This window comes from Podarcis vaucheri, assembly GCF_965113315.1.
Source record: "Podarcis vaucheri genome assembly, chromosome: 13".
In the NCBI taxonomy this organism is placed as follows: domain Eukaryota; kingdom Metazoa; phylum Chordata; class Lepidosauria; order Squamata; family Lacertidae; genus Podarcis; species Podarcis vaucheri.
In genome coordinates this window covers 7,064,840-7,077,017 of record NC_138751.1, presented here as the reverse complement: position 1 = coordinate 7,077,017, position 12,178 = coordinate 7,064,840, and the positions used below count along the sequence as shown (strand labels likewise).

Sequence of the window (12,178 nt, the reverse complement as noted above, 5' to 3'; positions counted from 1 at the left end):
GCGTCATGGACTGCCACTACAGCATTAACCATTTTGTGTTGCAAATAAGGAATAGTATTGTAGCTTTGCAGAGAATCAACAAAGGCAAGGAACCTGATTTTTAATAGTTAAGTCTGTGGCACAAACAACAGCAGCGGAGAGGGAGAACCACCCAGTTTTGTGAATCTTCCTTGCTTAGATGGTCACCTGGCCAATTCCTGCTGCTCCCCCCAGGAGACCAGGTAAGGAAGCGATAGTTCCGTCTAGAGACAGAACAGGGCAAATGAGAAAAGGGGGAATGGGTGTGAGCTGGAGGTTTGCCATGGTGTCAATGGGTTTTAGGGAAGACCTGTTTAGGGAATTTTTTAATGTTCAATGTTTTATCGTATTTTTAATATTCTGTTGGGAGCCGCCCAGACAGGGAAACCCAGCCAGATGGGCAGGGTATAAATTGTTGTTGTTGTTGTTGTTGTTGTTGTTGTTTTGATGGAGACAGCCAAAACAGCAGTGTCAAGAGTTGATGGCCCGACCACTTGGAGGGTTTAAAAATAAAATCAAGCAGTATGTAAATTTTATGAAATAAAATGAATAGACCAAGAGGCAGCCTTAGACAGAATGGCAGGTTTTAGGGTGGAAGGGCCATAACATCTGCTTTGCATTCATAGAATCACAGAATTGTAGAGCTGGAAGGGACCTCGAGGGTCATCTAGTCCAACCCCCTGCAGTGCAGGAATCTTTTGCCCAATGTGGGGCTCGAACCCACAACCCTGAGATGAAGAGTCTCACACTCTACCATCCAGGGGATCGCAGGTTCATTCCCCGGCTGCAAAAGAACCCTGCAGGAAAATGCCGAGGAGCTGTTGCCAGTCAGTGCAGGCAATATGGAGCTAGGTCTGACTAGGGCAAAGGCAGCTTCCTCTGGACCTGAGGGTGTTCTGGAGACTTTGTAGGGAGAAACAGAAAGGAGAGGGGAAGGGAAGGGAGGACTTACGTGATCAGGATAGACTGGTTCTCACGATCTAGAGAGAGAGAGAGAAGAGTTGAAAGGGAAGAGAGGAGGGGGAAATGGAAGGGGAGAAAATGCAGAGGAAAATAGAAAAGCAGGATTTTTGCTCCCCAGTTTCTTGCCAACACACACACACACACACACACACACACACACACACACACAGTTTCTGCACCCTCCCCTATTCCTTAAAAGGTAAAGGTAAAGCGACCCCTGACCATTAGGTCCAGTCGTGGCCGACTCTGGGGTTGCAGAGCTCATCTCGCTTTATTGGCCGAGGGAGCCGGCGTACAGCTTCCGGGTCATGTGGCCAGCATGACTAAGCCGCTTCTGGCGAACCAGAGCAGCGCACGGAAACGCCGTTTACCTTCCCGCCGGAGCAGTACCTATTTATCTACTTGCACTTTGACGTGCTTTCGAACTGCTAGGTGGGCAGGAGCAGGGACTGAGCAACGGGAGCTCACCCCTTCGCGGGGATTCGAACCGCCGACCTTCTGATCGGCAAGCCCAAGCGGCTCAGTGGTTTAGACCACAGCGCCACCCACATCCCTCCCCCTTTTCCTTACCTGTCAGCATATACTGATAGGCGTTGTCAGAGATGGAGAAGATGTGGGGAGGGGCTTCGCTTCGCTTCTTCCCCCGGTAGGCAGCCACCACTTCCGCGTTGTAGACCGGCAACCACTTGTAGGGGTTGACGGTCACGCAGAAGAGCCCGGAATAGGTCTATAGAGGAGAGAGGGAGGAGGAGGGAGGAGGAAGGGCATTCTGTAAGAAAACGGTGTCTTATGGGGAATTAAAAGGGCAAGAAACTTGAAGGGTGGTGTGGGTTGTGAAAGGAAGCCGAGAACCTCAGGAGGCCTGGAATTATTACTTTTTAACCCTCCCTGCAGGTTTCCAGGAAACCCGACGACTGTCCACTGTTGGAAGCTGAAAGCTGGGGTAGGTGGAATTCTGGTTTGATCCTGCAGGGCTCTCTTGACACCCTTACCGTATTTTTCGCTCTATAACACGTACCCGACCATAACACGCACGTAGTTTTTAGAGGAGGAAAACAAGAAAAAAAATATTCTAAACAAAACTGTGGATGTATGATTTTTGTGGTTCATTCTGTGGCCACAGACATGTGATCTGACAGTGAGTTTGGAGTAGCCCAATGCAAAAATCCTGAGGATCCATGTGGATCCATGCTTTGTAACCATGTTTTTGCACCACTGCGGCCCCAGGCAACAGTGGGTGCGTGATTTTTTTGGTGCAAGATGTAGCCATGGACATGCTAAGTGATCTGATGGTGAATTTGGGGTGCCCCAGTGCAAAAATCCTGAGGATCCATGTGGATCCGTGCTTTGTAACCACGTTTTAAGTGGGGAGGGAAGGAAAAGCACTCAAGGGACAAGGAACACGCGTGGGGTGGGTGGAGAAGGATGCTGCTAATAATGAAGAAGAGGGGTATAAGGGGAGAAGGCTCCTCTCCTCTCCCGCTTTGCTCCTTTAAAGAAGCAGGCTCTCTGTCCCTCTCTCCTCCCCACTCAGCGGCTCTTCTCCCGCTTTGCTGTTTCAAAGCGAGGGAGGAGGGAAGGAAGGGGAACCATGGATCCTCTGCTCACATCTGCAGCAGATCCCCCCCCCCCCGCCACCCGTAGGCATTCCCTCCATAACACGCACAGACATTTCCCCTTACTTTCTAGGAGGAAAAAAGTGAGGGTTATGGTGCAAAAAATACGGTAACTATCAGTGCCCAACAAGTCCACTCCAGCGAGGTGGGAATATTGCAGATTCCGGATAATGTTCAGGTGCCGGGTAAGGGGGAATGTCTGCCATGCCTCTCAGCCCAGCGGCTGTCCTGGTGGACGGGAGGAGGAAGAGTCCAGCGTCACCCAGAGGCCTGCAAGTTTCCTACAAGGAAGGGCCATAGCTCTGGGAGAGGACACATGCTTTGCATGCAGAAGGTCCCAGGTTCAAGATGCCTGCCTGAAACCCTGGAGATCCACTGCTGCCGATACTGAGCTAAAGGTAAAGGGACCCCTGACCATTAGGTCCAGTCGTGGCCGCCTCTGGGGTTGCGGCGCTCATCTTGCTTTACTGGCCGAGGGAGCCGGCGTACAGCTTCCGGGTCATGTGGCCAGCATGACTAAGCCGCTTCTGACGAACCAGAGTAGCGCATGGAAACACCGTTTACCTTCCTGCCAGAGTGGTACCTATTTATCTACTTGCACTTTGACGTGCTTTCGAACTGCTAGGTTGGCAGGAGCAGGGACCGAGCAACGGGAGCTCACCGTGTTGTGGGGATTCGAACCGCCAACCTTTTGATCAGCAAGTGCTAGGCTCTGTGGTTTAACCCACAGCGCCACCCGCATCCCTTTCAATACTGAGCTACACGGACCCAAAATGGCCTGACTTGAGATAAGGCATCTTCCCGGGTGCCAGGAAGGATTGTGCCCACTTACATAGATCATCCAGGCGGCGTAGCGCTCCTTGAGGTTGTAGAGGACGGCAGGTTCGTGCAGGAAGGTCAACATGGCCATGTCCTCGATCTTGTCGAACTTGGGCGGGTTCTGCTGCATGATCTGGTCTTCCTTCACCGTCACCGTCTGCGGAGAGAAGGCAGCGAAGCCTCACGCCAGCGGGACAGGCAGCGCCCAAAGGACAGCAAACCTCTTCCTCCCCCAAACGTCCCCCCAAATTGAACCCACCGGGTTGCGTCCAGTGCCCTCCTCAGAGCAGATGCAATGAAGTTAACGGGCAGCACTCCGGTTCGCGGATTCCAATGGGTCTACTCTGAGTAGGACTAGCACTGGACACCACCTCTTTTTTTTACTTGGGTAGTGGGGAGAGGATGGAAGGAAGCCATAGATGGGAAATGGGAGGGACACGACAGGGATGCCCGCTCGACAGAACAGGGGCAGCCGCGCTAGAAGACCCCAGTCAGGGCATGGCAGCTGGCACTTCGCCTCACTGGAGAGGTGGGGGCCAGAATAGCATTTATAAAAAGACAGAGGAGAGATCATGGGGGCATGGTGTCGGGCAGAAGGGAAGATGGTGCTGGGAGGCGTTTTTTTAATGCCAAAGTTTCGGAAGTTTTGGAGCACAACATGCAGAAGAGATACTACATAGGCTCCCAGCACATTTCTGAGCACAATTCAAAGTGTTGGTGCTGACCTTTAAAGCCCTAAATGGCCCAGTATACCTGAAGGAGCGTCTCCACCCCCATCGTTCAGCCCGGACACTGAGGTCCAGCGCCGAGGGCCTTCTGGCGGTTCCCTCACTGCAAGAAGCAAAGCTACAGGGAACCAGGCAGAGGGCCTTCTCCGTAGTGGCGCCCTCCCTGTGGAACACCCTTCCACCAGATGTCAAAGAGATAAACAACTACCTGACATTCAGAAGACATCTGAAGGCAGCCCTGTTCAGGGAAGTTTTTAATGTGTGACATTTTAATGTATTTTTAATCTTTGTTGGAAGCCGCCCAGAGTGGCTGGGGAGACCCAGCCAGATGGGCAGGGTACAAATAGTAAATTATTATTATTATTACTATTATTATACGATGGGATGGGCATGAGAGCACAAGAAACAGTCTAGCACCTTGCCGTTCTCTGTGTCCGCGGTGACTTTGCCACCATCCCTGGACGTGATCTTGGCCTTGACGAACTCCAGCTTCTCATCCGGCACGAAGACGTCCTTCTTCATGTCGAAAGGCCGGTTCTGCGCCTCAATCCTCTGCTTCTCCGTCATGCGCAGGTAAGGGGCTGCGGGGCCAAAATCGGCCATCTCGGCATCCGAAGACATGGCTGGAGCTGGAACGGGAACATTTCCAAGGTTAACAACCATGCAGCAAGCAGAGGCGTCCTTGCAGTGGTGAACAGGAGCCCGGGGCTCGTGGGATTCGAACCCGGGACTTCAAGGCCCGATGGTTGGGGATGGTGCAATTTGCCAACCAGCCACCAGGGGGGACCATCGCCCCATGAAGAGGAGGTATGCAATATATGCAGTACACAAAATGCCCATGGGGGGGAGCTCCACGTTGCCCAACACACCTCTCCAAAAGGGAAGCTGTTGTGCTGCTGCCCCCAAGTGGACATTGGGAGGACTGCACCGTGTTTAACGCCGCTGCCTCCTGAGCAAGTATTCTGCCCTCTTGTGGGCTTTCAAAAATAAAACACCCCTTAGAAACAGGTCTGGTTCTTCACCCCTTGAAGACGCTGCAATCTGGATGCCAGCTAAAGGCAAGCTGTGAATAAAACACCTGCCCGCAAAAGCAACTGCTCCTGGACAGAAGCGCCCCATATTTACCTTTTTTATTTTCCTAGGGTTCCACAGGAGATCGGCTACCTGGGGCCGGATGACTGTAGGCGAAAAACACAAAATATAGACACGTTTATCCTCCCTGGCCTGCTCATCACAAACATATACGATATCTATAATTCTCTTCTTGCACTTTCCTGAGAATTTTCCTGATTTGCAATTCCTGAGCCAATACGTGAACAAAATCCTTTAAATTCGCACCTTGCCAAATCTTGTGACCTCAGATTTTGTGACTGACCTCGGTCTGCCATCAGCCAGCCCATCTGACGGCCTTCTCACTTATACCCTGTTGAGCGAGTGACCCTGTCTGTCAGCTCCCATCTCCTTCATCTTGGTAGAACTCAATAGGGAGGAAGGCAAGGGCAGAACTAAAACTCAGCGTCTCTACCTAGCATTGGCTGCGGTTGCGACGGTCGTTGGCTGTGGCACCACCTACTGCTGGCCTCCTGCCTTGCGTCCCGGCCTCCCACCAGTCCCACCATCCCCAGTGGGCCCCAGCAGCAGGGAGGCAGCTCCAGGGATAGAACTTCCTGTGATTGCGAATGGTGGGCCTGGAGGAGCGAAAGCCCCAGGCAAACATTTATGTACATGTTGCCCTTGCACATAAATCTTTGTGAAAAGTTTGCCTGCGTCCGAGGAACTCGGGGCAGCATACACAGTTCTCCACGCACATTTTATCATCGCACAACAACCCTGTGAGGTGTGTCAACCTAGGAAGCTGGGGCAGGCAGAGGGAGACTGGCCCAAGGTCACCCTGCGGGGTTTGCGGCCGAGAGGAAACTTGAACCAAGCTGAGCATCTCACGCCCAGTTCTGCAATAATACATATAATTAGCCCCATGCCTGCATACGGACATAAGAAACTGTTGCTGTTGGACTACAACTCCCATCATCCCTGGTCACTGGAGATGCTGACAGGGGATGATGGGCTTTGTAGTTCGACAAACTACCGGCAAAAGGCTACACTCCTGGGTTACAGCCTGCCCCGTAATAGACAGCAGAAACAGTACCGCCTTGCAAGTGTCAGTCCCCACGTGCAATTTTGGGCTAAAGTTAGATAGATCCCTGGTCTGAAAAGTGTCAGGAACCTCAAGTAGAGGCTTTCCTAGCCGTCATCCGATTTAAAATATTGTTTTGATGGGAGATGCCAGGGAACCCTGAATCTTCCGCCGGCGATTCATGTGCTCAGTTATTGAGCTGTGATGTTCTAACCATCACTGTGCTGTGGGGCTGCCTAGATAAGATTTATCGTCCACAAATTTGTCTAAACCCCTTAAAGCCATTCAATGCTACGGCCATCACTATGCCTTGTGGCAGCGAGTTCCACAGCTCAACTACGTGCAATCTGAAAACTGCTAAGCTCCCTGTGCGATTTGTCTTGCGCCAAGGTTGTGATTTTGCACAACCACTTCTAAAGGGGGGGGGATGAACAGCTATGGGTTCTTGAGGCAGAAGCACCCATACAATCAGCTCACCAGTTTTCCTTCCAGAGGGAAAACAAGCTAGACTTATGGCTAGCACAAAAACAAAACAAAAACGGAACGACGATTCGTTATTATAAATTTTTCCCAGAATTCTCTCCTTGGGCCACACTGAAGCAAACCCGGGAGGAAAGTCCTTCGTTTCTCAACATACAGCCCATGGAAATTCTCACCCGATTCTCAAAGCCGCATGTAGGCAAGAGAAATCCCGAAAGATTTCAACGCCTAAATTTCGAACTTAAATTTTAATATTCAGCTGGTAGGAGAAATCTGCTGGAAATACTTGAGGTGGGGGGGGGGAGAGGAAAGAGTGGAGTGTTGTCTTCAAAATTCAAACAAGAAACGCCTTTACACCACCCATTCTCAGGATGTAACCATTCTCAGAAGGATGGATGAAGTATTTAATGGTATAGCCACCAGCATCCAGATGAAATTCTCAGATCTCAGGATTTGCAGAATTAAGGCAGCTAAAAAAGCCAATGCAATTCTGGGCTGCATCAATAGGAGTATAGCATCTAGATCAAGGGAAGTAATAGTGCCACTGTATTCTGCTCTGGTCAGACCTCACCTGGAGTACTGTGTCCAGTTCTGGGCACCACAATTCAAGAAGGACACTGACAAACTGGAACGTGTCCAGAGGAGGGCAACCAAAATGGTCAAAGGCCTGGAAACGATGCCTTATGAGGAACGGCTAAGGGAGCTGGGCATGTTTAGCCTGGAGAAGAGGAGGTTAAGGGGTGATATGATAGCCATGTTCAAATATATAAAAGGATGTCACATAGAGGAGGGAGAAAGGTTGTTTTCTGCTGCTCCGGAGAAGCGGACATGGAGCAATGGATCCAAACTACAAGAAAGAAGATGCCACCTAAACATTAGGAAGAACTTTCTGACAGTAAGAGCTGTTTGACAGTGGAATTTGCTGCCAAGGAGTGTGGTGGAGTCTCCTTTGGAGGTCTTTAAGCAGAGGCTTGACAACCATATGTCAGGAGTGCTCTGATGGTGTTTCCTGCTTGGCAGGGGGTTGGACTCGATGGCCCTTGGGGTCTCTTCCAACTCTACGATTCTATGATTCTATGATTCTAAGACACACTTTTTGAATTTGCTGGAAGTACACAACCAGGCACACTCACCACTGCAAACTCACATTCTTACACACTCACGAAAACACAGACAGGGCCCTGTGCGGATGGGACACAATCCTAGCCCCTTCGTGCAACGCATTTTTGAGAGCCGCGTCCAATCCTCACAAGCCCCACTTAGGAAGTGTGCTTATTTGCACATGCTGTTTGTTATGCGTGTGCAAATCTCTCTCCGAACACACGACTCGCCAATGGGCGCGAACAAAGCCCCAATTTTGCACAGAGACCCCAGCACCAATACACGCGCCCGTGTATATTTGCAAACACCGCAGCCCATTCCCAATTCCAGCCACTGTCTTGCGAGCCGCTAGCGTCAGGATTAAGAGCTGGGAGAGATCAGGGTTCAAATCCACAAAGCTCGGCCCATGAAGCTCACGACTGAGTGACCTCGCCGGGTTGTTGTGGAAATTAAAATGAGGAGGGAGGGGGAGAACTAGGTATGCCAGCTTGAGCTCCTTGGGAGAAAAAGGTGGGCGATAAAGGCAGCATTCTACCATTTGCCTGCATTGCAAATGTGCAAAAAATTAAAAAATCACGAACAACCAGGTACATTGAAAGCACACCTGGCTGCTTGGATTTCATTCCCTGCCACCAGGATAGATTAGGTGGTAGATCATAAGACTCTTAATATCAGGTTTGTGGGTTCAAGCAGGGAGGTGGACTAGATGTCCTTCAGAGTTCCTTCCATGGGTGCAAACTCCCTGCCTAGATTCTCCCATGCCCGGATGGCCAGAGCCCAATCACCGGCAAACACGATACCTTCTCAGCCGCCCCCAAACCCTCCAATGTGGAATAGCTGGCGTTGGGCCTTACCTGAGACCAGTGCAAGATGGGTGGGGTTGTAAGCTGGGTGCTTGGCCAGGACTCTGGTTATAAACCCCCGCTCCCCCCGCTCCCTCCCACCGGCCAGCCTCATATGGGCACACAGACCCATTCCTCTCTCTCCTTCCCCCCCCCCAACCACTTCCCTCCCCACCACCCCAATCCTATCGTGCTTCCCCTGGAACAATTGGAACAAGTCGTCATTGTTGTGGTATGAAGAATAAGAACAGGTTCAGGGAGGGGGGGCGGTGGACATCAAAATATCTTGGAACAACAGGGTTGAGATTCCAGTGGGGGGAGAGGAGGGGGTCTCAGGGGAGATGAGAGAAAGAAGCTGCACATACTTTTGGCAACCTAGGAATATTCCACTGCCCTCCCCAACGCTCTGTTTCCACGTGTAATCTCTTGCACACCCTCACCCATAGTTTATTGAACCCCCCCCCAAAAAAACCCCAACCCTTAGCCATAGTTTACTGTTACCCCTGCTACACCCCACCTGGCAGAAACGGGAAGAATCCACAGAAAGGAAAATGTTGCGTCGAGGCATCGCGTTATTAAGTGCTGTTGATTTCGTTGCAACCCAAGCTCCGAGATGCAACTCAGAGGGTTTGGGGATGGTTTTGAACATGGGTAGGCAAACTAAGGCCCGGGGGCCGGATCTGGCCCAATCGCGTTTTAAATCCGGCCCGCAGACGTGTTTTTACATGAATAGAATGTGTGCTTTTATTTAAAGTGCATCTCTGGGTTATTTGTGGGGCATAGGAATTCATTCACTTTTTCTCCCCAAAATATATTCCGGCCCCCCACTAGGTCTGAGGGACAGTGGACCGGCCCCCTGCTGAAGAAGTTTGCTGACCCCTGGTTTTGAAGGTGTAACTGATTTATGTCCAGAGCCCGGAGTTGCTTAGGGGGGCTCAGCAACCCCACTTGAAAACTTGTCACCATCCTCCGTTCCTCCCTTGATCCCGGAAACAGAATCAGGCAACATGAATCTGATTTCAGGAGTCTCATCTCAGGTGAAGCTTTCCTTTGCCTTCTCCTGAGGTCTTTTGCTTCCCCCCAGGCAACCAAAAAGCGAGTGCTGTCATTTTCAGACTGAGGGCCTCGGGAAGAAACAACTTTAGATATCCCCACGTTGTGCTTTCGCTGCCTGAATTATCACAGGAGGAGGTGTCCATTTCGATACGAAGTCTGGCCATTTCTCCCCTGGCCACTTTCCCTGTGTGGACTCATTCCCTGGAAAATATCGTAAGAGGGTTTCTATTGAGAGAGGGATATATATTTTCCCATTTAAAAAATTATTATTTGAAAGCTGTTGCAGAGGGACATGATTTGGTTGAAAGGAGGGCCGCTCCTGAAAGATTAAGCAGTGCTTGAAACTTCCACCCACTCAGGAGTAGGAGAAACACAGGCGTGATAGAGGGACTTCATTTCTCCCCCAGAGAGGCTAAAAGCAGCTTTCAGGCAGTGGGATTTGGGGTGGGGGGAAAGAGGCAGAGAAGGTTGAACGCTGCCCTAGCTCAGTGATAAGAGCATTCGCTCTGCATGCAGAAGGTCCCGAATTCAAATCCTGACATCTCCAGGGAAGAATGGCAGAGATCCCTGCTTGGAACACTGGACAGCTGCTGCCAGCCAGTGTAAGCAATGCTGAGCTAGCCACAAAATGGAACTATACCACCCAGATGCCTGTGGAAAACTCACAAGCAGAATTCAGGCACAAGAGTCCTCTCCCCTCCTGTGGTTTCCAGCAGGAAAAGCGTTATTTCCTCCAACTGTGAAGGCAGCAGCAGATCTGATAGCACATCTCACATGTAGCAGCTGTCTTGCTCTCACTTTCACAGGGAACAGCACCGCTGGTCCCATTTTACAGCTGGAGAACTGAGGCCGAAAGAAACAACTTGTGCAATGCCACACATTCGGTCCGCAGCAGAGGGTTGTTTACCTGCATGGACAAACTCGCCTTTTCCTCTTCTTTCGCTCAGGTGGAGAAAGTTTATGTATACGAGACTCAAAAAGTCCAGCTGACAGCCAAACCACGTTCTGGTTGTCTTGCGATTCATAGTTCAATTGCCCCGAGGCGAAAACATGAACCTGTTTAAACTTATGTAAGTTAAGAGAGTGATCTCTCAAACGGTACAAAATCCCTCAGAGCAGGACATAGGCAAAACCCCAGCTAAGTAATATGTGGAGAGCTGCACTTGGCAGCCATTTTTTAATACTAAAAAGGAGGCTTTTCGTTTGAGGAAACAGAGTTAATAGGCAGCAAAATCCAGATGTCTTTCCCCCCAGCAAGTAAGTTTTTAAAAAGTCTTTTCTTTTTTTCTTTTTAGAGAAATCCACTGTTTCTCTGGAAGGGCTTGAAAATCATTGCAAAAACTATCTAGAGCAGCCGTGTAATGACATAAAAACAGTAGTAACAGAACTGCCATTCTTCTCCATCCTCCCACTCAACCCGTTTTTTTGCAAAATGCAACAAGATTTCGATTTCAAAATTTGGATCCAGAATTTGCAGGGTTGCGAGGAAAGCATGGGATCTCTGCTAAGCCCAAACTTCCCTGGGCTTAGCTGCAGAGCCAATTTCAAACCACGGGGGCTACGTTCTGGAAAGGCAAGGCGAGTGTACCTCTGAGCATGCACAGAGTGGCTTTCCTTTGCCATTTTGCCACCACGCATAAGAGCCATAGCTGTCAACTTTTCCCTTTTCTTGCGAGGAATCCTCTTCGGAATAAGCGAATTTCCCTTAAAAAAAGGGAATCGTTGACAGCTATGATAAGAGCTTCGGAGTCTGGGTTTGCTGTCCCCCCCTTTCTTGGTTTTTAAACGTTAGAAGTTTGAAAACAAAAAAAGCTGCTTTTCATTACAACCCCCCCCCCCCCAAAAAAGGCCTAGGCCTTTTAGCCCATCTCTGAAGCTGAATTTGGGTTTTTCCATAGCCTAGCCGAGGGGACGGCTGGGACCCTGGACTCCTTTGTCCCCAGGCCGGGAGGCAGGACTCCTGGGTTCTATTCCCGTCTCCCCGATGAGAGGCTATAATAAGGAGCCTTTGTGGCGAGGTTGCTATATAAGGGCCGCCAGAGGAGCCGGCCGCGAAGGTCACGCTGCCTCAATGCCATTCCTGCCTTTTGTTCTGGGCCAAGGGGGGGGGCCATCGGCGGACGTCACCCGCCGGATCGAGTGACGGCCTGGCGTGGCCGGCGGCAAGCCGAGAGGGGAGGCGAGGGCCTGACATTTGGGGAGGGAATGCCGTGAGGTGGGGGGGGGCAGGCCGTGTCCTGGAAGGCAGAAAGGAGGCCAAAAGCCAGGAGGGCGGAAAATGCCCACAGACAACGCCAAAGGAGTTAATGGCCGGAGGGTGGCAGCTCCTGGCACGGTGCCGCCCAGTTTGCTGGCGCTGTGCCCTGCCCCGGATTATGAATTGGCTCCGGCCTCCCCCTCGCACCTGCTCCCTTCTTTGTC

The 12,178-nt window shown here is 50.9% G+C and overlaps 1 protein-coding gene across 3 annotated transcripts in view; it reads right to left on the bottom strand.

Annotated features, from left to right (window-relative positions):
* The window catches only part of LOC309517903 (myosin-7), a 43,360-nt gene extending 34,579 nt beyond the window's left edge, over nt 1–8,781 (bottom strand). For 2 of the 3 annotated variants that reach the window (XM_082197470.1, XM_082197472.1), the window contains exons 1-6: nt 8,714–8,781; nt 5,270–5,322; nt 4,562–4,773; nt 3,430–3,573; nt 1,552–1,708; nt 971–998 (exon numbers count right to left, since the gene is read on the bottom strand). In XM_082197470.1, coding sequence (XP_082053596.1) covers nt 971–998; nt 1,552–1,708; nt 3,430–3,573; nt 4,562–4,765 — 533 coding nt within the window. In that variant the 5' untranslated portion in view covers nt 4,766–4,773; nt 5,270–5,322; nt 8,714–8,781. Of the gene's footprint in view, nt 1–970; nt 999–1,551; nt 1,709–3,429; nt 3,574–4,561; nt 4,776–5,269; nt 5,323–8,713 lie in introns of all 3 variants that reach the window. The other variant, XM_082197471.1, reaches the window with a different exon arrangement.
* Nucleotides 8,782–12,178: the final 3,397 nt, after the last annotated feature.